Source organism: Polypterus senegalus, chromosome 1, assembly GCF_016835505.1.
Source record: "Polypterus senegalus isolate Bchr_013 chromosome 1, ASM1683550v1, whole genome shotgun sequence".
Lineage (NCBI taxonomy): Eukaryota > Metazoa > Chordata > Cladistia > Polypteriformes > Polypteridae > Polypterus > Polypterus senegalus.
The window spans coordinates 81,395,533-81,423,139 of NC_053154.1; the positions used below are offsets into that span (position 1 = coordinate 81,395,533).

Below are 27,607 nucleotides of genomic sequence, written 5' to 3' on the forward strand. Positions count from 1 at the left end.
CTAAAGCACCGCAATAAGGAAATCTAATTTGTTAGCAAGGTCCAAGAAATAACGACATAAAGGACGTAACAATCAAACATGGCTACATACTGTAAATAATAAATGTAATACCAATTTTAAACATGGGTGAAAACCATATAATATTCTACTGTCCAACATACATACACACTACCAAACACACTACAAATGCTCAACAATTGTTAAATATGGAACATGGAATACACAGTATCACTGGCTATTATTAAAAAACATTACTGAATGAAAAACATCTAAGACATAAACCTTGTTGCATTCAGGGTCATACATGTAACAGCATTTTTTCAGAAAGGTTTGTAAAATTATTAAAAATGAAAAACTAAAATTTGTTATTCATATAAGTACTCAGATTTGTAATTCAGTAGTTTGCAGAAGCCCCTGTGATAGCAATTACAGCTTTAAGTCTACCTGAGTAAGTCTCTACAAGCTTTGTACACATGGATTTTGGCAGTTTATCCAATTTTTCCTGGCAGATCCTTTCAAGCTCTGTTAGACTGGATATGAAGCATCTGTAAACTGCTATCCTCAGGTCTCTCATCAGATGTTCAATAGGGTTTAGGTGTGGGGTGGGCTACTCAAGTTCAGTTAAGAGACTTGTCTCAAAGTCACTTAAGTGCTGTCTTGGGTGAAAGGTGAACCATCACCCTGTCTGAAGTCACAGGCACTCTGGAGCAGGTTTTCTCCAAGGACATCTCTGAATTTGGCTGATGTGGGGCCACTCTACCATAAATGTCTGATTAATCAAGTGCTGTGTAGATGGTCATTCTTCCAATAGGTTCTCCCACCTGAACAGAGGACTTCTCTGAAGCTCTGTTCAGTGTGCCTTTCTAAACATTATCAACTCAGTTTGCCACAGGTGGACTCCAGTCAAGTTCTAGACATATCTCAAGGATAATTAAAACAAAAAGGAATGTCACATTGAAGGGTTGGTCCTATTAATTATATAAACAAATTTGAAAGCCTTTCTGAAAAGACTTTTTTACACAGGTGAGGGACTTTCTAGAATATGTGCTATACTTTTGCCTATGAAGAAGGAAAAGAGAATGAACAAGAAACTTAATGACCTGTCTTAATCAAAGGAGATGGTATTTGTCTGTAGTCTGCATTATTAAACATAGCATTGATGGTGCACACCACATTAGTCACAACTATTTACAATGTTTCTAGAGCAGAAGTGTCACAAAGCCCTTGAGGCTATGTTTGTATTGCCACCAAATGTGAGTTCATTCTGAATTTTTGCACATATCTGATTTTCTTTGTTTGCCATTTCAAATTAAGTTTTCAAACAATCCAAATATGAGTGTGTACAGATATCTATTGTATACTGAATGTGCCTCAGATGCACACAATTAATAAAAACAAATTCTTCAGACATATACACTTTATTAGATTACCTTGAGTACCAACAGCATACTGGTTGCTCCACCACCTAACATCGTTTTCCTCACAGGATGTCTGTGAATTTATATGCTCAAGATGGCAAGGAGAACAATTAGAAAATGAAAAATTGTGGCTTTTCCTTTCCACTCATCAGTGTCAAATCTATAAATAAAAAACCTCCTGACATTAGCCAGGATTGGGGGGAGGATATGTTTTCTAATGGAAAGCAACGGTTTAACAAACGCAGAATTTTGAGGGCGACACTTGATTATTTGTCAATGTCTGTCTGTAAGAGTTGCTCAGAAAAATACCCACTAGAGGCATACCATTCCCATCAGGAAAGATTTAGCAAAAACACTATATTGGCTATCAATAAAAGGTGTCATTTTGCTTGATTACTCACTACAATGTTTGTCACAAATTCTTATCAGTAACTTTTCTTACTTTCCATTCGCACACTGAGTCAGTACTGTAATCGATCTTGATTTTCAATGCAGAGCTATGACAAAAGTTCCATAAACAGCTTAGTAAAATTATTTGGAAATTGTACATTTCTATGTAATTTCAATTCAAGAGTTTAAATGCAAGGCCAGATTCAAGCCATGTATATCTGCTTTAGCATAACATACAAAAGAGGTTTAATTTCGATCTAAAATGTTCTTATATCACATGTTTTTTTGCTGCTCACACTTCCTTAAAAAGACTGGATGAGTGTCATGTATCAATACAAAAAAAAAAAAAATCAGAATTGCGAGTTGAGCTATAGTAGTAAAGTAGCCTTAAGTCATTCATTTTATAATACAGAAGGATGGTTTGTGCATGTATGTCTTCAACTCACCAGCAAAGGATTCACTCTCATATATTTTGGCCAGCCTGGGTCTGTTAGACATAGTGGTGTTAATGTCCGTGAGTAGGGATCAGTCCGTCGTGTTCCCATAAGGACTGCTTGCAGCTCAGGGTGCTCAGATTGAAGATCACTAAGGGCTTGGCGGATGTTTCCTTGAACAGTAAAAATCTGGAAGGAGTACCTGTTTAGTAATGAGAAAATTAAATACCAATAGACATTTGAACTCTGCAAGTTTAAAAAATAACAAAAGGACCGTGTGAAGGAGAAGAGAAATTTCTATTTTAAACAATGCTGCAAAGAGAATGTTTTGTTTACTGGTCTAGTTTGGTTACTGTGATGGAGATGTACGGCTTATGACAGTTTGAGATTAATGTTAACTTCACACTACTCTTGTGCATACATGAACTAGAAAACACAAGAAATACTGCTGCTGAATCAGTGATGCACTTTTTCTACTACTGAATTCTGACTACTTTGTTTTCCTCTGTATTTATGGTAATACATTAGGAAAGGTCTTGCATATTATGACACAGCTGATAAAAATGCAAAAAGAGGCTTTACATATTAAGCAATAGGAGTAGTATTACACAGAATTTTACATGTACACTTGCAAAAAAACAGGACAAAGAAAATTTCACTGCAATAGTCTTTTGTGTGCTATACTTTTGTATTCATGAACAGATAAGTTACTTGTTTGGTGGAGAAAACTTTACAATGTTTCCAATCTGTCAGTCTGAGCAATGTGTAAAGAAGATAAGCACATGCACAAGATGTTCATGAATATGTTAAGCATGGCTCATCACAGCTACTGATCACGCCTAATGCACAAAGTGCGTCATCGTCAGTACAATGAGCTCATTCCTCCCCCATGTCAGACTTTACCTTCAGACTCACATCTGTGGTTAACCATTCACCAAGTCACTAGATAAGGAAGACTCACCATGGGTGAGAGTATAACACAGCCACATTGTTTAAAGACAGTTTTATATATGTAATCTGGATTTTCTAACTGAAAAAGTGCAGTTCATCAATCAAACATAAGAATCCCCAGAAGGAGTCTAAAATTAGACCAAAAAGTGGGTTAAATAACCAATTGGCAATAAGAAAGATCAATAGCAAAAATATAATGTGTGGCAATTAACTGAAATGGTATGATATAACATCTCAAAACACACAGTCTGAGGTAACAGAACTTGGGAGGTTGACTTAGTAAAAGTGGAATTAGCCAGATCAAGGGGCCTTTTGAAACACAAAGGCAGAGCTAGGCTTAGATGTGTCTCAGGAAATAACTTACTATCAATAGGCAAAAACAGATGAGAGGCAAATCAACAGGTATGCTTAAGATAATAACACTACTGTATTATATTCACAAACCACCTGATTCATATTTAACAGTGGCCAGCACAACTCTCATCATAATGACATAGCCATTAGATATGTTTGCATTTGCGACAGCTTACTTAGAAAACAAAAAACATTCAGAGAACACGGACAAAAACATTTAACATTATAAACGTCTTATTGACCAGACCGTTTTGTGATTAATAATTCCACAAATACCAGAAAAAATACTTAAGTAAAATAATTCTTATGTGTATTGATAACAACACATATATTATACATAAACCAAGCCACATAAAATGGCTTTTTGTTGAATACAGACTAAACCACCCACTACTGAACAAGCCATTCATTAAATGTAATCTAAGTGTTGCTGAACAATTACTAGTCACATTAAATTAATATTTTGTTATTAATATGAACAATGTCCTTTTCAGGTTTGATTCCTACGTTGACTGAAGGATGCAACACTAAAATTGGATAATGCAGGTTCAGTAAGTGGAGTATGTCTGTAATTGAATATGTTAAATCAGTTGTTTTTATAAGTTGCAATAAACATAGATGATGGCAACTAAATTGGTAGTGGTCTATGACAAACACCCTTTTTCCCTAACTTTCAGGATCATCTATCAATTTGTGTATCCCCTGAAAAAAGAGGAAAGGCACTTTAAAAATTATTACACTGAGAAATAAGGTAATTTAAAGTGGAATGACTGGACCTGTTAAATTAAACAAAGGTATCAAAACATATTTTATTAACTAAAATGCAAAATACAAATAAGACCCAGCAGTAATGCTACAGATTATAGACAAAAAAAAGACTCAACTTACAGAAGTGCTGGAAGTTTAAACTTCAAAAGGATGTTTGATGTTTTTGTTCGAACTTTATAATGTAAGAAGCACTTAAATAATGGTAAGAACAGAATAAAAAAAGCCTGCACACTTTAGTCAGCATAGGCCTTTACAAAAATGCCTTAATAATCTATTATATAAAGTATTCTTGTAAAATTTAATTTCATACAAATTGTAGTAATAGAAAACTAGGGTCTTAGTTAAAAACAGTGATTTAACAATGAAGTCAGTTGTATAAAACTTCAACCTGATTGTATGCAATGTTATTTTCTTCAAATAAAAAAAAATATGATTTGCAGAAAATGAAAAACGGGCCCTTTCACATTCAGCACTGTGAGAATGCTGTCAGAATCATAACAATTCTTACCTCTTAATGGTGTCCTGAATAAAGCGTTCCATTTCTGGGAAAGGAGATATTATCCTGATATATATCACCTGTAACTTGTTTTTGATATCAGGAAAACGCCTGAAAAAAGCAGTTTGTGACATCATTTTCATTTTGTATTAATTTACATTTTCAACATTAAACAGATGAATTTTTTTATCAAAGTTAATTTTTTATTACAATTTGTTTGCATTTAGATATTTATAAGCTTAGCTCAGTTTTATTAACTATGTATAACTGCCATTCATTAGACTGTTTACATTATACGGCCAAAGGTTTATGCACAACTATCCATCACACCCATATGAGCTTGTTGGACATCCAATCCCTAAACCATGGGCATTAGTATGGAGATGGCCACAGCCTCCACTCTAATGGGAAGGTTGGCCACAACAATTTGGAGCATGTCAGTGGGAATTTGTGCTTATTAAAGAAGAGGTTCAGTATTTTTTAAGTCAGTTATTTCTTCACAATCATGATATAAATGCATTTGCCACATGAAAAATAAAATTAAGCATTTTGAAAAATATAAGGCCAGTGCTGGTGCTTTATAATGGAGGCTATTGGGCACAGAGCATCACCAGAAAATACAAGCTGAAAAACTTGCCAAATACATTCATTTTCAAAACCAAGAAAGTTAGGGCATGGATCCACATCTTAAGATTTCACACACATTGTAAAATAGCTTATACATGTAATTTTCAAAGAAGAAAAATATATATTGTCTTCCTCCGTCATACCCTTTAGCCTGCCGGGTCATGTTTTCCTCTCGAAATACCAGATCACAGTGACCTTTTCTCTTTTTATTGTGTTGATTTACTTCAATTTTTTATGTGTGAGAACTCCTCTGACAAAATCACTACTATCACACAACCAAACAGAAAATGCATCCTTACCTTTCAGTCACCAGATTTCAATCCAATCATGCAAATGTGGTAGGAGACAAAATAAGTTATGTGAATAAAAGTCCCAGGAACTATGTAAGATGCTATTAAGAATAACAGGCTAATTTAGAACACACAATAATGAACAGGTAAAAAACATAAGGAGGCAAGATAAAATATGTGCACTACCCCTAACAACTGTAAACAATTCAGTCCCATAATATCTGTCACAGCAGAAAGGAATTATTTTATAACAGAGTTCAACGTGAATTATTCAAAGAAAGAATTAAGACCAAGTAATCGGTCTTACGTAGACCTACAGTCATGGCCGAAATTATCGGCACCCCTGGAATTTTCCCAGAAAATGCACAATTTCTCCTAGAAAATTGTTGCAATTACAAATATTTTGGTATACACATGTTTATTTCCTTTATATGCATTGAAACAACACAAAAAAACAAAGAAAAAAAAGCCAAATCTGACATAATTTCACACAAAACTCAAAAACCAGGCTGGACAAAATTATTGGCACCATCAACTTAATATTTGGTTGCACGCCCTTTGGAAAAAATAACTGAAATCAAGCGCTTCCTATAACCATCAATAAGCTTGTTACACCTCTCAACTGGAATTTCCGACTACTCTTCTTTTGCAAACTGCTCAAGGTCTCTTAGATTTGAAGGGCGCCTTCTCCCAACAGCAATTTTGAGATCTCTCCATAAGTGTTCAATTGGATTTAGATCTGGACTCAGTGTTGGCCACTTCAGAACTCTCCAGCGCTTTGTCTTCAACCATTTCTGGATGCTTTTAGAGGTATGTTTGGGGTCATTGTCCTGCTGGAACACCCATGACCTCTGAGGCAGACCCAGCTTTCTGACACTGGGCCCTACATTGCACCCCAATATCTTTTGGTAGTCTTCAGATTTCTTGATGCCTTGCACACAGTCAAGGCATCCAGTGCCAGAGGCAGCAAAACATCCCCAAAACATCTTAAAACCTCCACCATGTTTGACTGTAGGTACTGTATTCTTTTCTTAGGCCTCATTCCGTTTTCTGTAAACAGTAGAATGATGAGCTTTACCAAAAAGCTCTACCTTGGTCTCATCTGTCCACAAGACATATGCCCAGAAGGATTTTGGCAAAATATAGCCTGGCTTTTTTATGTTTCTGTGTCAGCAGTGGGGCACTCCTGGCTCTCCTGCCATAGCGTTTCATTTCATTCAGATGTTGACGGGTAGTTCGAGCTGACACTGTTGCACCCTGAGTCTACAGAACAGCTTGAACATGTTTTGAAGTTGATTGGGGCTGTTTATCCACCATTCGGACTATTCTCCGTTGCAGTCTTTTATCAATTTTTCTCTTCCATCCATGTCCAGGGAGATCAGCTACAGTGCCATGTGTTGTGGACTTCTTGATTATGTTACGCACAGTGGACAAAGGAACATGAAGATCTCTGGAGATGGATTTGAAGCCTTGAGATTACTAATATTTTTCCATAATTTTTGTTCTCAAGTCCTCAGACCTCTGCTCTTCTTTCTGTTCTCCATGCTTAGTGTGGCACACTCAGACACACAACAGAAAGGTTGAGTCAACTTTTCTCCATTTTAACTGGCTTCAGGAGTGATTGCTATATTGCCAGCACCTGTTTCTTGCCACAGGTGAGTTCAAATGAGCATCATATGCTTGAAATAAAATGATTTACCCACAATTTTGAAAAGGTGGCAATAATTTTTTCTGGCCCATTTTTGGAGTTTTGCGTGAAATGGTGTCAGATTTGGCTTTTTTTCTCTGTTTTTCGTGTTGTTCCAACGCACATAAAGGAAATGAACATGTGTATACCAAAACATTTGTAACTGCAACAATTTACCAGGAGAAATGGTGCATTTTCTTGGAATATTCCAGGGGTGCCTATAATTTCGGCCATGACTGTAAGTAGAAGTGACAAAGACACAAACACACAAAAAGCCTAAGTGACAGATGTAGTAACTGTCAAAGAAACTTGTCAAGACTAAAGTTCTATTTAGCGAAATGGGAACAAATAAATTTGCCCAAAATGTTTTAGGTTATCAAGAGGCACCTCTCAGCAAAACAGTTTTTCCATTTTACTGCTGTTATCCTGGATATACACATGTGCTAATCAAATCAATTTTATTATAGAGTGTGCTATTTCAAACTTCACTTCAATGCAAATAATGTACAAACTGCTTTTCTCACAAGTTGTCAGGGCATAGTATTGTGAGAAGTACCAACTGTTTAATGTATTACCTCTACTGGTCCCGGTATTTGCTATACAAATCTTCACAATCTTCACATATTGCCCTACACATTGTTTGCTATTTGATCATCACGGGTTACCAAAATAAAGTATACAGTTTAACTTTACTCACATTTGTTAATGTACTGTTCTAAGTGGTATGTAAGACAAGCACATACTCATGTAAAATCTCACCTCTGGAGGGCTGCATGATACAAATGCAGTAAGGCAGTGCAGTCTTTGCCTCCGTTGAACCCCACACAGATCTCTGACAAGCTATACTGACCAAGAGCCTCTTCAATTGTCTGTAAAGCTGCTGCCACCTTATGACCAAGAGCAGAACCTATTGTATTAAAAATGAGTTCATATTAAAATCACCTCAGTTTTTTCCGTAAGAATACTTTTACATGTTCACTAAAATGTAAGAGTATTACAGAGGGCAACATGTAATGTATTTAAATTAATGTTTTTCACATTTTTAATTAATAGAGAAAAAGTGGTGTTAATCCAAGTACTTTATACATGAACTTATGTTATAAAAAATGTCAAATTACTTTAATTGATATTATATCTTACTTTACCGTGTAGCACTGTAATAAATATTTACAGACAAAAAAAATAATGTGACTGAAAAAATCTGTTTTCTTACTAAGTGATATACATTGGTACAATCAGGTAAGGTATGATTGTTGCAAATCTTCCTTATATATTACTGATAATGACAATGATGTAGCTTACATATTTGACATTACAGTTAGTCTATCCACAAGATACCTTTCTGATCCACCACAGGCTACACTATTAGAAACATGTACAAAACAGGATTCAAACTTGGATAGAATCCCAGTTCATTGTAGATCCATAAATCAAGCAATCATTTTCATAGGATGAAGGATAAAATTAAAACAGATTTTTACTTTTTTATACACTACAAAGAATGAAAACTCTCAGAAAGAGAAACTATTCTCAGCTGATTAAAAAAAATAAGAAGTAGTAGGTGAACTAGATGGTTTATCATAAAACCACAATGCAAATGTAAACATGTATATATATATATATATATATATATATATATATATATATATATGTATATATATATATATATATATATATATATATATATATATATTGTGGAAGACTGCCGGCTTCCCAGGCCGGTCCGCACCCCCAGGCCGACAGGAGGAGCTCTCCCGACAGCACGATCGTGCCCCGAGGTCCAGCAGGGCCTTATGGACTCTGTAGTGTTTATACACAGCCCTGCTGGATACCTTGGGGACCACCAGGAGTCGCTGTGGGGGTCTTGTGGGATCTGTTGTGCCCTATGACCCGGGAGTACGTCACAGTCACGTGACGGGAAGGAATGGCGTGCTCCCGGGGTGATGTGAAAGACTGATTGCCCTGACCCGGAAGGAATAAGGAACTGTGGACTGCTGGGACAGGAACACCTCCGGGTCAGGGGCTATAAAAGGACGGTGCCTCAGTCCAGACACTGAGCTGAGCTGGGAGGTAGAGGAGCAAGTGTCTGGGCGAGGAGGAGTGTTTATTGTTATAGTGGTTTGAATGAGTAGTGTGGAAGGTGCTTGGTGCACTGAGGAAAAGATAAATAAAAGGTCTTCGACTTTTACCTGGTGTCTGGAGTTGTACCTGAGGGTTCAAGGGTGCACTACTGCCCCCTACTGCCACACTGGCGTAGTCGGCAGGATTCTCTGGCCGTCTGTTGGCAGGGGACCTGTGTTAAAATCAAATTTTGTGTGGGCAGACAACCCTAAGAAGGTCACGCCTCAGAACACGGAGGTGCAAACACCTCTCGCTACGGAGAGCGCTGCTGTTGAGCCTTTTGCTACTTCGGACTGTGATGGGGAAGAAGACAGGGAAAAAGAAGGTCAGTACCAGTGGGGTACAGAATATGACCGAGGCCGACAGGACCTGGGCTTACCTGACTGGGAGCGAGGAGGACCGCGCACTGATAAAGGCTGAACGAGCCCGAGTAGCCCTAAAGCAGGAGCACGGTCAGCCATCAAGCGCACCGAACTCCCCAAGTAGACGGGGACCACTGCTGCCGAGTCCGGAGGTAGGTACAGGGAAAACGCCCGATGCAACGGGGTGCTTTTTATCCTGTTTTGCAGACGCCAGCATTCAGAATCTCAGCGGCGTCTCCGATGCCTGCCTCATGTTCCGGGACAATGGCCGCGCTCCCTGAAGGCAAGCCAGGACGCGAGACGGCTAGTGACGGCTCCATACGAGGACAACAGACTGGTCACCCGTGGTGCATGCCGGGAAGGTGTGAGTAACCCGAGTCCTCCGGACGAAGTCGTTCGTTCCCTGACGGGTCCGAGCCTCCTGGAAGGGGAGGGGAAGGCGTGCAAAGCAGCGCCTACAAAGACAGCAATCGACCAAGAGGGACGGGTTGTGGCTGAAGGGTCTGCCGGTGAAAAGAAAAAGGCAGATCTCAGCCGGCTTGTAGTAGCCAGCCGTCCCTCTGAGGACTCCAAGTCCCAAGAGCCTTTGCGCGGCCCAGCTGAACACGTGCCAGGAGGGGACGTGCTCATTGGTTCCCGGCCGGAGGGTAAGCGAAATGCGGAAGCGCAAACAACTCCGGCCGTAGACATTAACTGTCTGGACTTACTGGGGCTCGAGGAATACCTCGCACCCCTACGGTGTTTCTTACAGGACTTACAACAGCTGAAGGAACGTGTGGAGGACTTGGGAGCGGCGGCTGCAGCCCGTTAAAGGGTCTACAGGACTACGTGCAGCGGCTGGGCCGGGAAGCTCCGGAGATGATCGATGCGGGAGTACAGGTGAGTCCCTCCCGTGTCGTAGAGTGTAAGGGGACACAGTGCGATCGGGCACCGCTGAGAATGAGTAGCGCGTGTCAAAGCACTGTGTGCCCGACAAGGGACTGGGGCATGATGACCGAATGGTCGGGGACTGGAGCAAACGGCCCGGGGGCATGCGCGTGGCGTGGCTTTCGAGCAGTACGGCTCCGAGGACCCGACCGGTCTTAAGTGCGGGTTAACGCCGGTGATAGGAGTGCCGGGGAAGCGCCGCCGTGCGGTGCAGCTGGTTGGTGCTGTACATCGGGGCGAGTCGGTACTAATGACGCCGGAACCTAATAAGCGTAGGACAACGGGTGTGCAGACAGCAAAGAGGCTCTCTCCTTTCCATAGAGAGCCTCAGGCTGAGCGCAAGCCCCAAATCAGCGGAGATCCCCAAAGGAAAGGTGGGTCTCCGACATAATGGAGAGAAGGCTTGAGGGCAGCCAAGCGGCCGTAATGCCCTCCCTGGCAGGTGAAGGGGCGGAGACGACGCTGACGGAGTTCCCGAGGTGTTTTGGTCCCGCAGAGGGAAGCAACCAGGAGGGCTTGCCGGTGCTATAATTGCCGGCAACCGGGCCACGAGGCGCCATTGTCCCCGGGAGACGGAGGTACACCGCCCCCAAGGTTCGCTCGAGGACAGGGGCAACGCACTCAAGGCCGGACACGCGTCCTCCTGGAGGAGGACGTCCCTCTCGCGGCCGGACGCTCCGCCCCAGAAGTCGTCGCTAAGGGGGAATTGTGGAAGACTGCCGGCTTCCCAGGCCGGTCCGCACCCCCAGGCCGACAGGAGGAGCTCTCCCGACAGCACGATCGTGCCCCGAGGTCCAGCAGGGCCTTATGGACTCTGTAGTGTTTATACACAGCCCTGCTGGATACCTTGGGGACCACCAGGAGTCGCTGTGGGGGGTCTTGTGGGATCTGTTGTGCCCTATGACCCGGGAGTACGTCACAGTCACGTGACGGGAAGGAATGGCGTGCTCCCGGGGTGATGTGAAAGACTGATTGCCCTGACCCGGAAGGAATAAGGAACTGTGGACTGCTGGGACAGGAACACCTCCGGGTCAGGGGCTATAAAAGGACGGTGCCTCAGTCCAGACACTGAGCTGAGCTGGGAGGTAGAGGAGCAAGTGTCTGGGCGAGGAGGCGTGTTTATTGTTATAGTGGTTTGAATGAGTAGTGTGGAAGGTGCTTGGTGCACTGAGGAAAAGATAAATAAAAGGTCTTCAACTTTTACCTGGTGTCTGGAGTTGTACCTGAGGGTTCAAGGGTGCACTACTGCCCCCTACTGCCACAATATATATATATATACACACACACACACAGTGGAACATCGAGATACGAACAGCTCTGTATACAAGAAATTTAAGATACGAGGAAAGTATGAGCGAAAAATTCGGATCTAAATACAAGCATTGGCTCGCATAACAAGCCATGAGCCAGGCTGTGGTTATGCGTGACGCGTTTCCCGATCCGTTTCCCGATCCCGATCGGGATTCACCCAAGCTGATGCTGCCAGCCTGTCAGCTCACGCAGTGTTCCTTGTTCTCCCTTAGCGTAAGGATCTACACGTTTGTGCGCTTGTGATTTCATTGTTTTGCTGTACCACTTCGCCATATAAGCATATCCAAAAATATCGCGGACATGCAGACGGAGAATAGGAGACGATTGCCTTCAAGAGGAGTACTAGGGTGTTGTACCGTGTTAGCCATTATGAATGTAGAGAAAAGCTAAGCAAAATGACACCTTTTATTGGCTAACTAAAAAGATTATAATATGCAAGCTTTGATTACATCTTGCCTGAAGAAGGGGCCTGAGTTGCCTCGAAAGCTTGCATATTGCAATCTTTTTAGTTAGCCAATAAAATGTGTCATTTTGCTTGGCTTTTCTCTACCCTCAAGAGGAGAGAGAGGCGCGCGCGAGCGAGCAAGATAAGGAGAGAGAGATGGCATGAGAGAGAAGAACCATCAGCTCAGTTATGATCACATCACGCTCAGCAGACAAAGTTTGTATTGCAAGACATCGCTCGTTTTATCAAGTCAAAATTAATTAAAAAATTTAGCTCATCTTGCAAAACACTTGTAAACCAAGTTACTCGCAAACTGAGGTTCCACTTGTATATATTATTTATCAGTGTTATTTGTTACGAAAATTGATTTTTATGTTGATATTTTTGGGGGTGCGGAACGGATTAACTGGATTTCCATTATTTCAATGGGAAAGTTTGTTCTAGATACGAGAAATTTGCTATACAAGTTCAGTGCTGGAATGAATTGAACTCGCATCTCGAGGTTCCACTGTATATATATATATATATATATATATATATATATATATATATATATATATATATATATATATATATATATATATATATATATATATACAGTATATATATATTGTGATGGATGGCCGGCCATTTATCCCGGCCAATACCCCCAAGCCGCCAGGTGGAGCCCTCCTTGCAGCGTGGAGGTCCCCAGAAGACCAGCAGGGCATCATGGACATTGGAGTTTTATGCAAAGCCCTGCTGGATGCCGTGGGGCCACAGGAGGGAGCTGCAGGGAGGACCGAGGGCTTCTTACGTGCCCTGTGACCCGGAGGTTCGTCACAGGAAGAGCGACGGACTTCCGGGTTGAAGAAAGGGACTATTTACCCTGACCCGGAAGGAATACGGACTTGTGGACTATTGGGCAGAAACACTTCCGGGTCAGGAGTATAAAAGGACTATGGGAATCACAGACAATGAGCTGAGCTGGGTGGAAGGATGGCAATGCGTCTGGGAGCTGGAGGATTGTTTATTATTGAGTATTTGTGAGTTTAATGAGAATTGTGGTGGAGAGTGTGCTTTGTGCACTGTGGCAAGAAAATAAAGTCAACATTTGGACTTTTACCTGGTGTCTGGAGTCGTGGACAGGGGTTCAAGGGAGCGAGGGCACCCCCTATCGTTCACAGTGGCGTAGCCGGCAGGATACTCTAGCGTCGTTTGCAGAGGACCTGAATCAAAAATTTCTGCGAGTCCAAAATGGGAAAGAAGAAGGGCAAGCAAAGCGACAACACCAGCGGGAGTACCGTAGGTGCAATGGCCGACGCTCGGGAGGAGTTAAGGAGAGGCCTTACAAGTCCGGAGAAACCTCAAGGAAGCAACGATCCCTCTAAGGTACGTGCCGGGAACAACATTAAAAATCCTTTTATTGTTTCTCACCTTGTCCCGTGCATGTACCTTGGAGATGACCACCTGGAGGCTCCGAGGGGAAAAGGAGACTGCCCCGAAGACGACGGCCTTCTCCTGTCGAAGCCAGAGCGCCTAGAAATCGACGTCCGCATGATGGCAGCCGACGAGGGACACGGTAGCAAACCTGGTGCATTCTGGGAAGGAGGAGCCCCGCGTCCTGCTGTTTGCACCTTCAAGCCCGAAGGAACGGACTTGGTCTTTCCGAAGGGGAAGGGGGAGGCGAGCGAGGCATCGCTCAACCCACAAGAAGGTAAGGAGGGTCGGGAAGTAGCTGATCGGGATGTCGAAAAAATATTAAAGACAGACCGCAGTTCGCCGAAGAAGGCAACTCGACCCTCCGAGAACTCCAAGTCCCAGAAGCCTCCGAGTTCCGCCAGAGCACGTGCCTGAAGCAGGCGTGCTCATTGGCTCCCGGTCGGCAGGTAACGCGAACAAGGAAGTGAGCGTTCTGCCGGTCGAAATAAATAATTATATAAACTTGCGGGAGCTCGAAAAGCTAATCGAGCCCGTAGCGAGTGTCTTGCAGGTCCTGACGACCATTGCAAAGATCGTCGGGGATTTGGGAGCGGCAGCCAGAGAGCCGCTAGAAGGTGAGGGCCTACGTGCGGCGTTTGGTGGGAGCCTCCGTAATGAATGATGCGCGATACAGGTAAGCGAGACCCGTATCGTATATAATAGAGGGACGCGTGTGATCCGGGCCCGCGTTTAATAAGTAGCGGGTGCCAATAAACGGCGTACCCTACAAGAGAGGTCGGTACGTTAACCGAGTGGTCGGCGGAAGGGCTAATCGATCCGGGGCAGCTAGACAGTGCTGACTCCCGGAGCGAGGCAGCCCTGAAGACGCCGCAGCCGTAATTTGTAAATCAAGAGGGGTGCAGACAGTAAAGGGGCTCTCTTCATTTAGTAGAGAGACTCAGACTGTGGACAAGCCCCAGATCAAGCAGGAGATCCCGAAAATAAACCGGGGGTCTCCTGACAAGAAAGGGAAAGAAGCAAAAAGAGAAAAAGCACCAGTAGAGGCGGCAGGGGTTTCTCTCCCAGCAAAAGGGGCAGACCTAACATTTCCTTATTGTTTTCAGTCCCGTAGGGGAAGAATACCAGGAGGACAGAGGCAGTGTTACGGGTGCCGAAGGTTGGGCCATATTTGGCGGAACTGTCCTTGGAGAGAGGGGGACAAGATGTCAATTTGGAATAATATTCCCCCTAGGTTCTCCAGGGACTAAGATGTTCGTTTTAATCAAGGCTCAACCAGGACGTCTTCTTGGAGGAAGACTTCCCTCTCGGGGCAGGCCGTTCCGAATAATAATTTGTCGCTGGGGGGGGAATACTGTGATGGATGGCCGGCCATTTATCCCGGCCAATACCCCCAAGCCGCCAGGTGGAGCCCTCCTTACAGCGTGGAGGTGGTGTATATATATATATATATATATACACATCTCAAAAGATTTTGCTCTCCATAAAAATATATCCTGTCAAAATTATACAAATTCAAATATGAACATGGTGCATAACAAAACCTGGAAATATAAATAATATTTGTTCTTTTCAGCAATAACAAATCAAATCATTCAGTTGTCTTTGCTCTTATGTCATTTAATCAGAGCTGGACGCCTGGCATCTTTTTTTGGCAACAAGTTCGTTTATGTTTGGTGTGAGGTTCTGTGTTGTGGAGATTCTCAGGATGGACTGCAGGTGCTCATGAGTGAGGCGACTCCTGTGTGCTGTTTTGTTAGTCTTCATGACTGAGAAGAGCTTCTCACACAGATATGTGCTACCAAACATTCACAAGGTTCGAGCCGCATGTAGACGGAGCTGGAGCATTTCTGTGGGAATGGAGTGAATAAACTGTGTGGGCCGTGCAGTATCATACTTTGCCTTCAGTGTGCCATTACACTGCAGCTCAATCACCTCCATCTGAATCTGCACAGGTGCAGTTTCCATATCGACGGCAAATGGGTTGCGAAACAACTCAAAATTCTTTTTTTGTTCTTCAAAGTCACCAAAGCGCCGTGCGAACTCAGTGCGCAGTGCGCTCAGTTTATCAGCAAAGTGCGTATTTGGAAACACCGTTGTGCCGACTTGGATCAACATTACTTGGCAACAGGGAAAGTGGGGCAAGTTGCACTGGTGCATTTGTGTTTCCCATAAAAGTAGCATTCAGGTCTTTCAGGTTATCTTAATGTTTTGTCTCATAGTGCCGTCTTAGATTAAATTCTGTAATTACAGCCACATTAGCTCCACAAATGAGACACACGGGTTTACCGGCAATGTCAGTAAACATATACTCAGCCTCCCATTGGTTTTTAAAAGCTCTATGTTCAGAATCACATTTTCTCTTCGGCATCGTGTGGGCTAGCTTCGCAATAACTTGCAGCATCATAAGCTAGACTTGATTAACGCGTAAGTGTTCGCAAGGCAGCTGAAGCGCTGCATTATGGGATCTGTAGTTTATTGTGTTACCAGCGCTTCATATCCCCGGGCCATTAATAACAATAATACAGGATATAAAATGATCTCGCGGGCCGGATATAATTACATGCCGGGCCGGATGTGGCCCGTTGGCCTTGAGTTTGAGACATATGGACTAAATAGAACTGGAAAAGAAATATTTTTTCGAATGTGATCGCGCAATTCTGATCGAGTTGACACGTACTACAGTACATCAAGCCCGCGTGCTATTGTGGTTTTGCCTGTGTGCCTCAATAAGTTACCCTCCCCTTGCTCTTACTTTTTTACTGTTCATCTAATGAATACACTGAGTATGGCTTTACCAAAACAATCATTGATCGCGAATAAAGTATCCATTATTCATAAAGCTTCAATTGGTGATCTGTCTTTCTGCGTTAACCGCATATTTTTTCATACGTCTCAAACCAAGGGGATGCAAGGCTAAAATGAGAATTAGTGAAGGCAAAGCCCTCACTGACTGACTGACTCATCACTAATTCTCCAACTTCCCGTATAGGTAGAAGGCTGAAATTTGGCAGGCTCATTCCTTACAGCTTACTTGCAAAAGTTAGGCAGGTTTCATTTAGAAATTCTGCTCATAATGGTTATAACTGGAACCAACTTACATACATATATACGGCCATAGCCTGCAGCTCGGTCGACGTGAGAAGCAGAGTTGCGTCCCTCATCGTCACGCCTCCCACGTAGTTGAGTGCCTGCCCATATAAGGCCGCCCGTTAGCAGCAATCCAATAGACACGCTGCCGCTAAATATTCGCGGGTGAAGGACTGTGCTTATACAAACGAAGATGAGATGGTCAGGGATAGACTAGTGTTTGGCATGTACTCAAAGTACAAGAGAAACTTAAGTGCCAGGTCTTAGCTAACATTAAATAAACCCGTGGACATCGCAAGATTGCACGACATAGCACAAGCACAGCTGAGAACCTTCAATGCATGTACTCCGAGCGGCTCACGTGAACTGACTGTGAACGCAGTATGCAGAGAACAAGCAAGAGCTCCAAAGAGCGCTGAACAAAAAACGCATTACGCAATTGAGAAGGCAGCAAAAGAATATGAAGCGAGTGACGCATACAAGCATATTCATAAGTGCAGCTACTGCGGAAACAAAGCACAGTGTAAACCTTTAGTTTAAATTAAGTTCATAGACACGCTGCCGCTGGTGTTTGTCATGCCTACAATGAATACGATATTCGCGAGATACAAGTTTAATAAGACGCAGGGTATAAACGAGACTTTTGACCACTTTGTAACGGAGTTAAAATTGCTGTAACGGAGTTAAAATTGCTGTTGAAGGACTGTGCTTATGCAAACGAAGATGAGATGGTCAGGGATAGAATAGTGCTTGGCCCAAACTCAACAAAAGTGCGAGAGAAACTTTTAAGTGCCGGGTCTGAGCTAACATTAAATAAAGCCGTGGACATCGCAAGATCGCACGAGATAGCACAAGCACAGCTGAGAACCTTCGATGCATGTAGTCCGAGTGGCTCTCGTGAACTGACTTTGCAGGACTGAGAAAGGTAAACCTGTGCATGCAGTGTGTGATGTCTCAGACAAAGAGGAAGACGAGTTGCTTATTGATGCAGTAGGAAAGGAACAACCCTCTGACGCTGAACAAGCCTTTGTACACATATCAATAGGAAAGCAAGGTGTAAAGCTTAAGTTTAAATTACGTTCATAGACACGCTGCCGCTAAATATTCGCAGGCAAATCCACAACTTAATACAGGGAATGCCTGTTAAACATCTTAGATTCACGAGTACCGATTTGGGTAGTGATCACTTCGATGAATGAAACCTGTTCAAAAAATGCATTACACAACTGAGAAGGCAGCAAAAGAATATTAAGTGAGTGACGCATACAAGCATATTCATTAAGTGCAGCTACTGCAGAAACAAAGCACGGTGTAAACCTTAACTTTAAATTAAGTTCATAGACAGGCTGCTGCTGGAATTTGTCATGCCTACGACGAATACGATATTCGCGAGATACAAGTTTAATGAGAAGACGCAGGGTATAAACGAGACTTTTGATCACTTTGTAACGGAGTTAAAATTGCTGGTGAAGGACTGTGCTTATGCAAACGATGATGAGATGGCCAGGGATAGAAAAGTGTTTGGCACAAACTCAGCAAAAGTGCGAGAGAAACTTTTATGTGCCGGGTCTGAGCTAACATTAAATAAAGCCGTGGACATCGCAAGATCGCACGAGATAGCACAAGCACAGCTGAGAACCTTCAATGCATGTACTCCGAGTGGCTCATGTGAACTGACTTTGCAGGAATGGGAAAGGTAAACCCGTGCATGCAGTGTGTGATGTCTCAGATAAAGAGGAAGACGAACTATTTATTGATGCAGTAAGAAAGGAACAACCCTCTGAATCTGAACAAGCCTTTGTAGACATATCAATAGGAAAGCAAGGTGTAAAGCTTAAGTTTAAATTAAGTTCATAGACACGCTGCTGCTAAATATTCACAGGCAAATCCACAACTTAATACCGGGAATGCCTGTTAAACATCTTAGATTCACGAGTACCGATTTGGGTAGTGAACACTTCGATTAATGAAACTTATCTTTACAACGGTTGACAAACACGGAATATAACTTGAACACAACACATCCTCCAAATAAGAACCTGATTGAAAAATAATGATAATCAAATCCTTGATGACAGCAACACTCATAACAGTGACAAAACAATTACATTAACAATCATGTTACGTTATTTTTAAAATGTTTCCTTTTCTTTTTCATAACTTCTTTAACACACAACTTCTCCGCTGCGAAGCACGGGTATTTTGCTAGTATATATATGTTGTGAACTTTGACCCGGTCACACACAGACGGACATCTTAAATTCACCACACACTGTTTATTTACAATAATATTTACAATAATCACGTGCACAAACCCCAGTGCCTCTTGCACCGATTCCCCCAATGTCCAGGCCACACAGTCCTGTGCCTCTTTTCCTCCTGGCAGCCTTCAGTCCTCACTCCAGCTCCATCCTCTTCCACCCGACTTCCACTAATGACCGGAGGGAGGCGGCCCCTTTTATAGGAACCCGGATGGGCTCCAGCTGCTTCCCCAATCTCCGCGGACACACCCCGTGGCAGAAGTGCCGGCTCGCGCACCGGAAGCCATCCGGGTGTCCCCTGTCGTCTTCCCCCCGGCTCCCGGGATAATAAGGCACTGGGGCGCTGCCTGGCGGTGGCCACGGGTCCCTACAGGGCTGGGGTTCCAAGCCCTTTACCCGAGGCCCCCAACATAACCAGGATGGACGCCCCCTCGCGGTCCGGAGGAGGCACAACCTGGAGCCCGGCCGGGGACCACAATGTCCAATTGATTTTCTTTTTTGGTCCAGGAATTTTGATCACAGTTAATAATGGATTTTTTTTTAACCACGTTAAACCATGTTTTTTTAAAAAGTTCTGAATAACTTCTTATTTTTTGGAGTAGTGATGTTTATTTTCATAATAACAATTTTTAAGCATACAAAGAAAATGGATTCAGAGAGACTTTCAAAGGTCTGCAGACATCAATCTTCATGACTTGTTAAATTATGGTTGAACAAGCAGGTTAAAAAGCAATTGTTACCATATTTTATCTGTACATCTAAATCAAATGTCTTAGGGCTTGTTTATATTTAACTCTCAGAAAGCGTACATGCCAGGATCATGGCTGCCACGAGGTCTCAGCGTTCATTTGATGCGTCCTCTGAGCAGGTCCTCAGAAATTAACGTGACGCGTGCGTGAGTTGCAGTACCAGCAAAAAGTCGGGGGACACAGTGTGCTAAAAGTTGGAATGTGACATCAGAGTCTCTGTTTACTATCTACATTTGACAGAAAGCTTTGCGGATCCTACGAGATTGTTGTGCGTCAATGTTTGATGAATAGTTCGATGTGGTGAAGCAAAATGCCAACATACAGATGTATTCGTGGTGCTTTTATATTCAAGCATCGCATATTCCCAATTGTAATGAAACGATACACTATTTTTTTATCAGTATACTGCTGCTGGAGTATGTGAATTTTCACTTGGAATTAATAAAGTATCTATCTATCTCTCTAAAAGTCTCACATACCGTCTTCTGTGCTGTCTTTTTTTTTGCAACGTCACAACAGCAACATAATGTACAGCGCTGTATTTGAGCCACTGAGAAAAAAAATTAAGGACTTGTTGAAAACGTGTATTTTGTGATTGAAGTGGAAATTTTGGCTTTAATCTCGAAATGTCCACTTTAACCTCGTAGTTTACTTTATCATTAAAGAAGACCATTGTAAACATCATCCCAGTTTTTAATTGCTACGGCAAGCAGCAATAGATCACCACACAGAACACATTAAATGTATGATATTCCAACTCTCTGCACATTTAAAATCTTTAGATTTATACTTGATATTATTTTCATGATGAAATGCATTAAAGTTTGTACAGTATGTTACATTTTACAGATAAATCGTTAATTTTGTTTAAATAATGAATACTGTTAATAATTACATACATGGGGGTGACAAGGTGGCAAAGTGGTAGAACTGCTATCTCGCAGGAAGTCATGTCGCTGGTATTCCCTGCTTGGATTCCACACTGTGCTCCAGTTTCCTTCCAAAGATATGCAGATTTGGGGATTTGGTGCCGCTAAAATCACGCTAGTGTATGTGTGTGTTTGTATTCATTCACCTTACGATGAGCTGAGGCCTCGTCCAGGGATCGTTTTTCACTCATGCCCAATGCTTGCTGGAATGGACACATCCCTGGATTGATGGATTTAATCAATAAACATCATTTTCAGAGATACTGCGGTAAGGTGTCATTGGAATTTAATGGGTGTTCTAGGCAATTCACAACACAGAGAAGCCGAACATGTTCTCACCATGATAATGTCTCGCACTGCCACCTGGTGGATTCCTCCAGAAGTACGCGCCCAAGTATAAACACTACAATGCTAATGTAGCAGGAGTGTCCGCTGCAGCATTCATCGCGTGAAGTATAACCCCGGCCTTACTTTAATTTACTAAATTTTTACTCCTCCAAAGATCCAAGGTGCAGTTTTAAAGCATACTATCCAAATAAATAATATGATAAATCAAATGTGACATTTTTTTGTGGACACTGTTTACTGCAGAGGTGGCAGTTAGCTCAATTTAGCATTGTATGTTCCAAACAGGTATGATGTAGGTTTGTTTCAAACAAAAGTACAAGTAGACATTTAGGGTGGTGACAGTATTAGGGAGATCAAGCATTCTTTTTTAAAAATACTATGGTTTTGCACAAATATGTTCATTATATATTTCCCCGTGTTAGTACTGCTGCTGTAAAACAAATATTTAGGAAGGATAAGAAAGCACTTGTAGTGATTTTCTTCTTCTAAAGGAGATTTTATTTTCATATATTTTAGCTAATTAAGTACTGTTATGCAAATATCATTATTATTACAATAGTAATACAAGCTTCTGAAAGTCTTTCAAAATTATCTCAGTCCAGAAAACTCACTCTTTAGTGTGCCAGCACACCACTTCCCACCAGTCATGATTCTGGACCATTTGTTTTACAAAGTAATAGAGAGAGAACTACCCCAGTTTTGCAGAAGGGACAACTTCAAAGTTGCAGCAGCATGCTTTTGTGTGTGCAGCATCACTCCTACACATGCCTTGATTGTTACAGAATTGTGCACAAATTCAGCTCATGCATAGAAGCATGACATTTGCTCCATTTACGTGTAAAGGTCCATAAAATTTGTCCTACCATTACTGAAATATGCCATTGCTAAAAGGTTCAAAATGCTTTTAAGAGATCACAACACACAGCACAAACTCTTGCAGACAAGAAATCCCACAAATGTCTCATTTAAAAATAAAAGTGATACTCTCATGCACATCATATTCCTTAAAAAAATGTTGGCTCATCTAAAACCTTAACTGATAAAATTATTAGTTTAGAAAATAGTTCAAAACAGTTCAGCAATTTACCCCAAAATAGTCCCCACAACTATGAGTTACTGCACTTTTCTATTATTTCTAGGAAAACATCTAAAGAAATCAACCAGATTTTTCTGCTCCAGCAATGGTGCCCATATTTAGAACAAAGAATGACTGCCCATTGTTTAAATTTTGGTAAAACAAACAAAATTGGGCTATTTAACTAAACTGAACACTGACAAATAAACTAAATATTGTTTGCAACCCTCTGTTCTAGATATTTACAGCTTTATTTTCACTATTGACTTTAAGTTCAGCAAAGTAATGTGTTTTCAAAATGAAAAAATATAATCAATCAACATAAGAAACTAAGCTAGAAAATTGTTGTGGGATGACTTCCTGTACGCAGCAAGTTTAAACATGCTATCTAAATCCTGTGATGATGATTTTATATATATATATATATATATATAAACTACACTCAGTACTTTAAACTTAGAAAATATTAAAATTGTGCCTTCTTTAATAGCCTAAAGAAATGTTTGTTTAATCATTCAGGATGGGAAATACATTGTGCTGTGAATTATTCATTATTATTGCTAAACTGAAGCAAATAAAATACCTTCCTATCTTTCCATCTATCTCTATCTGTCTGAATAGATGCTATTATAAAAGAAAACGCCCTGACATTGGGACACTAGTTACACTTCATATACAGATGTAAAGAAGGTTTTTAAAAAGTAAAATCGACCCGGAAAGTGGTAAATCATTTCATGGAAACAAAGAAAAGTGCAAAGTCTTATGTTTTACTGAGATGAAGTCAAGAGATAAACCTGCATCAGAGAAGATTAAATGAGAAGGGAAGTACAGCAGTGATGCCGCTGGTCTGGATGATGGCAGAGGGCAGTTTTTTTTCTTCTTGAAGTACTCATTATATTACTGAAACAAGGAGTGTGAACTATTGTCCAAGGTGCAAATTTGACTGGCATAGATATCAGATAAACTCTAGGTACAGCAAATCCTTTCTTAAAAACAGTTCAAGATTTAACAGTATGAAACTATCATGTATAAAAGAACATTCCAGTTCAAGGGGAATTACAATTCCTTGGTTGGTGCTAAATACACAACAAAAGACTACAGTATTATCATAGTTCCTTAACTGGTAACTAAAGCATGGTATTTTATTGTTAAGATAGAAAAAAAAACTCAAACCCTGTTTCCTGAATAACAGTTACATAGCTAGACACTGACTGTTGTTAGACATAAGACTAAGGCACAGACATTACAAAGATATTAGTCAACACTGTGTCAAAGTAGGCAAATCAGTTCATTCAGCAAAATTATTTTTCACAACTTTGACAAATCACTAATTTGTAAAAGGAAATCATTTGAATGGAATATGTCAAACGGCTTGGATTCCATTCATATAAATAAGCAGAAAGTACAAAACCAAAATAGAGCTGGTGTGTTCTTTGTTGCTCAGATTTACGTTTTTGTTATTAATAAATTTGATGCTGTTAAACTCTATTTTCACTAAAATTTTATTTAGTCACTTAAATAACCTGATAAGACGCAGGAGTGCCTAAAAGTGTTACAGTGTTATGAACTAGAAACTTAATGTCAATCGCTGATGACAATTTGTTTTCAATAACAAACTTTTTACCTTGTTAAAGTGCATAAAAATAAACTCAAATTGAATATTTAAAACCAAAATCAAGTATGACTACCAATGAAAATGTTTTTTTCAGTCACAAAAATATTAAATTAGAAAAATACAGTACAGTGCTATGACAAATACAACTTGGAATGTTCAATGACAAACTATCCAAAAGCTGGGCAAATTGTAATGCTAATTTCCATAGAGGTTTATAAATCCCTTTTCAATCTAATTTTTATTTCCACATACAGCTGGGTCTTCAGCATCAGCCTCAACACAGAAACGACACCCTGTGATATTATGCTGCCCATTTTCCTCCAACTTGAAATGAACAAAATTTCTATGCAGGTAGAATATTTGTATAAAACATGAGAATTACTTGCCTTGCAACTGCCATGTAAATGACTTATATCTGTTTTTTGTCATATAGCCTGAAATCCTGACAGTAAAAAACATCAGATGACCAGTTAGGGATTTTTTTAATTGTATTACAGAATCTACAGTAACAAAGCAGTGAAGGGAAAGAAATGTTTAGTGCTGTGTTTTAGACATTTACTCAAGAACACATTCTGTGATAAGCATTATTCACTGTTACAGTCCGGCTAGGGACAGAGAGGCTAATCTTCTGTTTAATACTGTATTCAATATTGTAAAAGATTCAAAAATGAATGTACACTTGCACTGACAAATACCCTTTCATTTCAGCCGAAAATAACCTCAGTACATAGCTCAAGAAGCAATTGATCCCTCACTAAAAAAAGAAACACTGATTAAACAAAGTAACACAATAAAAGAACGGTAAATTGTCTCCCACCTATGAGTTTCAGTTCTCAAACCGACTTATATGTATATTCATTCTGGCCCATACATGCAATCCTCAAAGCCTTAGAACATGTACGTTGCAAAAAAAAAAAAAAAAATTGTGAAATTAAAAGCTAAACCTCAACAGGCAAAATGGTGTCTTGTCATAATGTATTCTTAAAATAGCATTGTTCATTTTTTTCAATCTTTTTTTAAAAATAAAATTTTCCAATTTTACAGGTCTTTAAATCAAATTAAAAAAAAAAAAACAATTCCCTTGCCAAGTGTCTAAAGTTCACACTTACGAAATAAAAAATATGACGATTGTAAAGATCTTCACAGATATAATGAAAAACATTTATTTTAACATATGTGATGAGAAGAAAAATAATACATAATAGTATCTTACCACTGTGGGCCAGAGAGTAGACTTCTTTTGCAGCCACACTTACAGGATCCTTCACAATTGGTATTACACTGCCATGTGGTAAATTCTCCAGTAGATACTCATAGGCCTCTTCAAGTCGCTGAAGACAATCAGAGTCTAGGGTGAGCTTTACACGATAGTAATTATTAACCCAATCAGGATATGAGCCCAGGCTCACATATCTTCGGAAAAGGACGTTTGCTCGACCCAAAAGAGGGGCTAATGCAACCTCATCAGCATTCACAAATATTTCTCGAAAATTAAAAACAGTACCGGTATTAGCAAAAAGGTGCTGAAGTCCATTAAGAGCTTTTTCTAGCAGTGAAGGGATTCCAGGAAAGATGTAGACATTGCGTACACTCACTAAAGGGTATCGAAGAGGCTGTGCAGTCTTAGGGTCTGTACCATAGTTCAATTTTGAAGATTCAGGCACCATTGCAAGTTTCATTTCTGCCCTACTAGGGTCTAAAGTACCAAAGAAGGTTTCCACTAGTTTTGTCAGCTCAAGGTTTGGTTGGAGACGTTCACTAAATGCACGTGCCACTCCCTCAAATGTCATGTCATCATGAGTAGGCCCGATGCCCCCTGAAGTAAGCACATACGTGAAACGCTGAGACTGGGTGGCAATCTCCTCTGCAATTGCACAAACATCATCCGGCACAACTGTCACACGTTGTACAATGACCCCCAGTGAACGCAATTTTTTGCACATGAAGAATGAGTTTGTGTCTTGCGTGTGGCCCTGTGGAAAAAAATTCACAAATAGAAACATTTAATTCTTTCAAAATGTTAAGCATAATATTACTGGAATCAAGATTAAAAATAGTAACAAAAGACGGCAATGGATTAACTTATCTATGGATTTCAATAGCTACAGCCTCAAAGTACATGAAGCAAAAAACACTTTGGGTATGACATCCTTTTGCTATGGAAAGGTTGCCAATATGATAGTCTGAACCCATTAATATCCTGAGCTGCGGATGTTGTGTTGCCATTTCTGAAGACTGCTACTAATTCAAACGTGATTGGTGTATTAATGACACAAGGGCAAATCACTGCAGCTCCCTAAATAATTTCCTTTCTTTTTCTATGCTGTAAATGCACTATCACAGTCCTGCACATGCACTGTCGAAAGCACATACGCCCAAGGGAATCTTATTTTCACCGGGCTCTGAATTTTTCACTACTAAGCCCTTTCAAGGAGTTTTTGGCCAGCATGTATGAAGGTCTACATCACATGCAAATTTGGCGTTTTAGTGTAGACAAAGTTACTTTTCTAAACAATGTGAAAACTCTAGTGTGGAAGAAGTTCGTCTTTGTTTAAAAATACCATTCTTAAATGAAAAAACTGTAGTGTGAACAAGGTCTTAGTTACAGTTACAGTTCACTAACACTACTGAATGAACTTCAAAAGGAAAGCATGCTTTTCATTAGGGCCAATCTGATAATATTGGAAGCAAATATATCAGGATGATACTTGGCCTCTACATAAAATATTGGTACTGGTTGAAGGTACACCAAAATATTATGGTGCTGAAACTGTTCTAAGCAAAATATGTTTAATAATTTATTTTTCTAGTACAAAAGCCCTCAGTCTGAATAGATACATCCCCTGAATTTTATGCATAATGGCAGTAACAAATTCGTTAACAATATATACATGCTAAACAATTCCATGTGCTTCAAAACAGTAAACTTTGCCCCTATTAATTGTCACCAGGACAGTGAAGTTTTCTTTTTAAGACACGATGCACAAAATCATTCATTTACTTACTGTTATACTTGAAGTTCATAATTTTCCTGTTAAGATGCTGTATTCTATTTTACCCCCATTGTCTTAACGTCTGTCAAAATGGCTGCTGAAAAACCTACTTCAAGTGTGCACAAGGTTTTTACTCTTTAGTAAGACTGTCTTTGTTTCAAAGGCTTTAATACAATAAAAAACAGAAAAAGTTTAATTTCTAATGTTTTTCCATTTGACTCTGTATGATTACATGATGAAGCACCAATCCTGTGAGTGCTTGCAAGCACATTTCAGAGTCTATTTTCTTATCAACATGATGTACCGGTCATTATTCAGTCTGATTTTTGAAATGCTCATTCTGTCAGCTTTCAAGAGAGCGGAAGTTTGACTTCCTAAGCTATACAGTATACATGCCTCCATAAACTACAGTGATTACAAGATAAGAATTTATTCGTCAACTTAATAGCGTGTTTTCAAACTGGTGTGTTCTTTCTCCTGAAATGTAATTAAAATCCTCTGCTCTGAAAAGAAGCTTTCCCAAAATGCTTTGTAGGTTGTGAATTTA

At 40.6% G+C, this 27,607-nt stretch overlaps 1 protein-coding gene across 4 annotated transcripts in view; it reads right to left on the reverse strand.

The window, feature by feature from the left end:
* flad1 (flavin adenine dinucleotide synthetase 1) overlaps positions 1–27,607 on the reverse strand; it is a 45,805-nt gene that overhangs the window by 9,746 nt on the left and 8,452 nt on the right. For all 4 annotated transcript variants that reach the window (XM_039752090.1, XM_039752080.1, XM_039752099.1 and 1 more), the window contains exons 3-6: positions 25,281–26,040; positions 8,175–8,322; positions 4,824–4,922; positions 2,255–2,444 (exon numbers count right to left, since the gene is read on the reverse strand). In XM_039752090.1, coding sequence (XP_039608024.1) covers positions 2,255–2,444; positions 4,824–4,922; positions 8,175–8,322; positions 25,281–26,040 — 1,197 coding nt within the window. The remainder of the gene's footprint in view (positions 1–2,254; positions 2,445–4,823; positions 4,923–8,174; positions 8,323–25,280; positions 26,041–27,607) is intronic.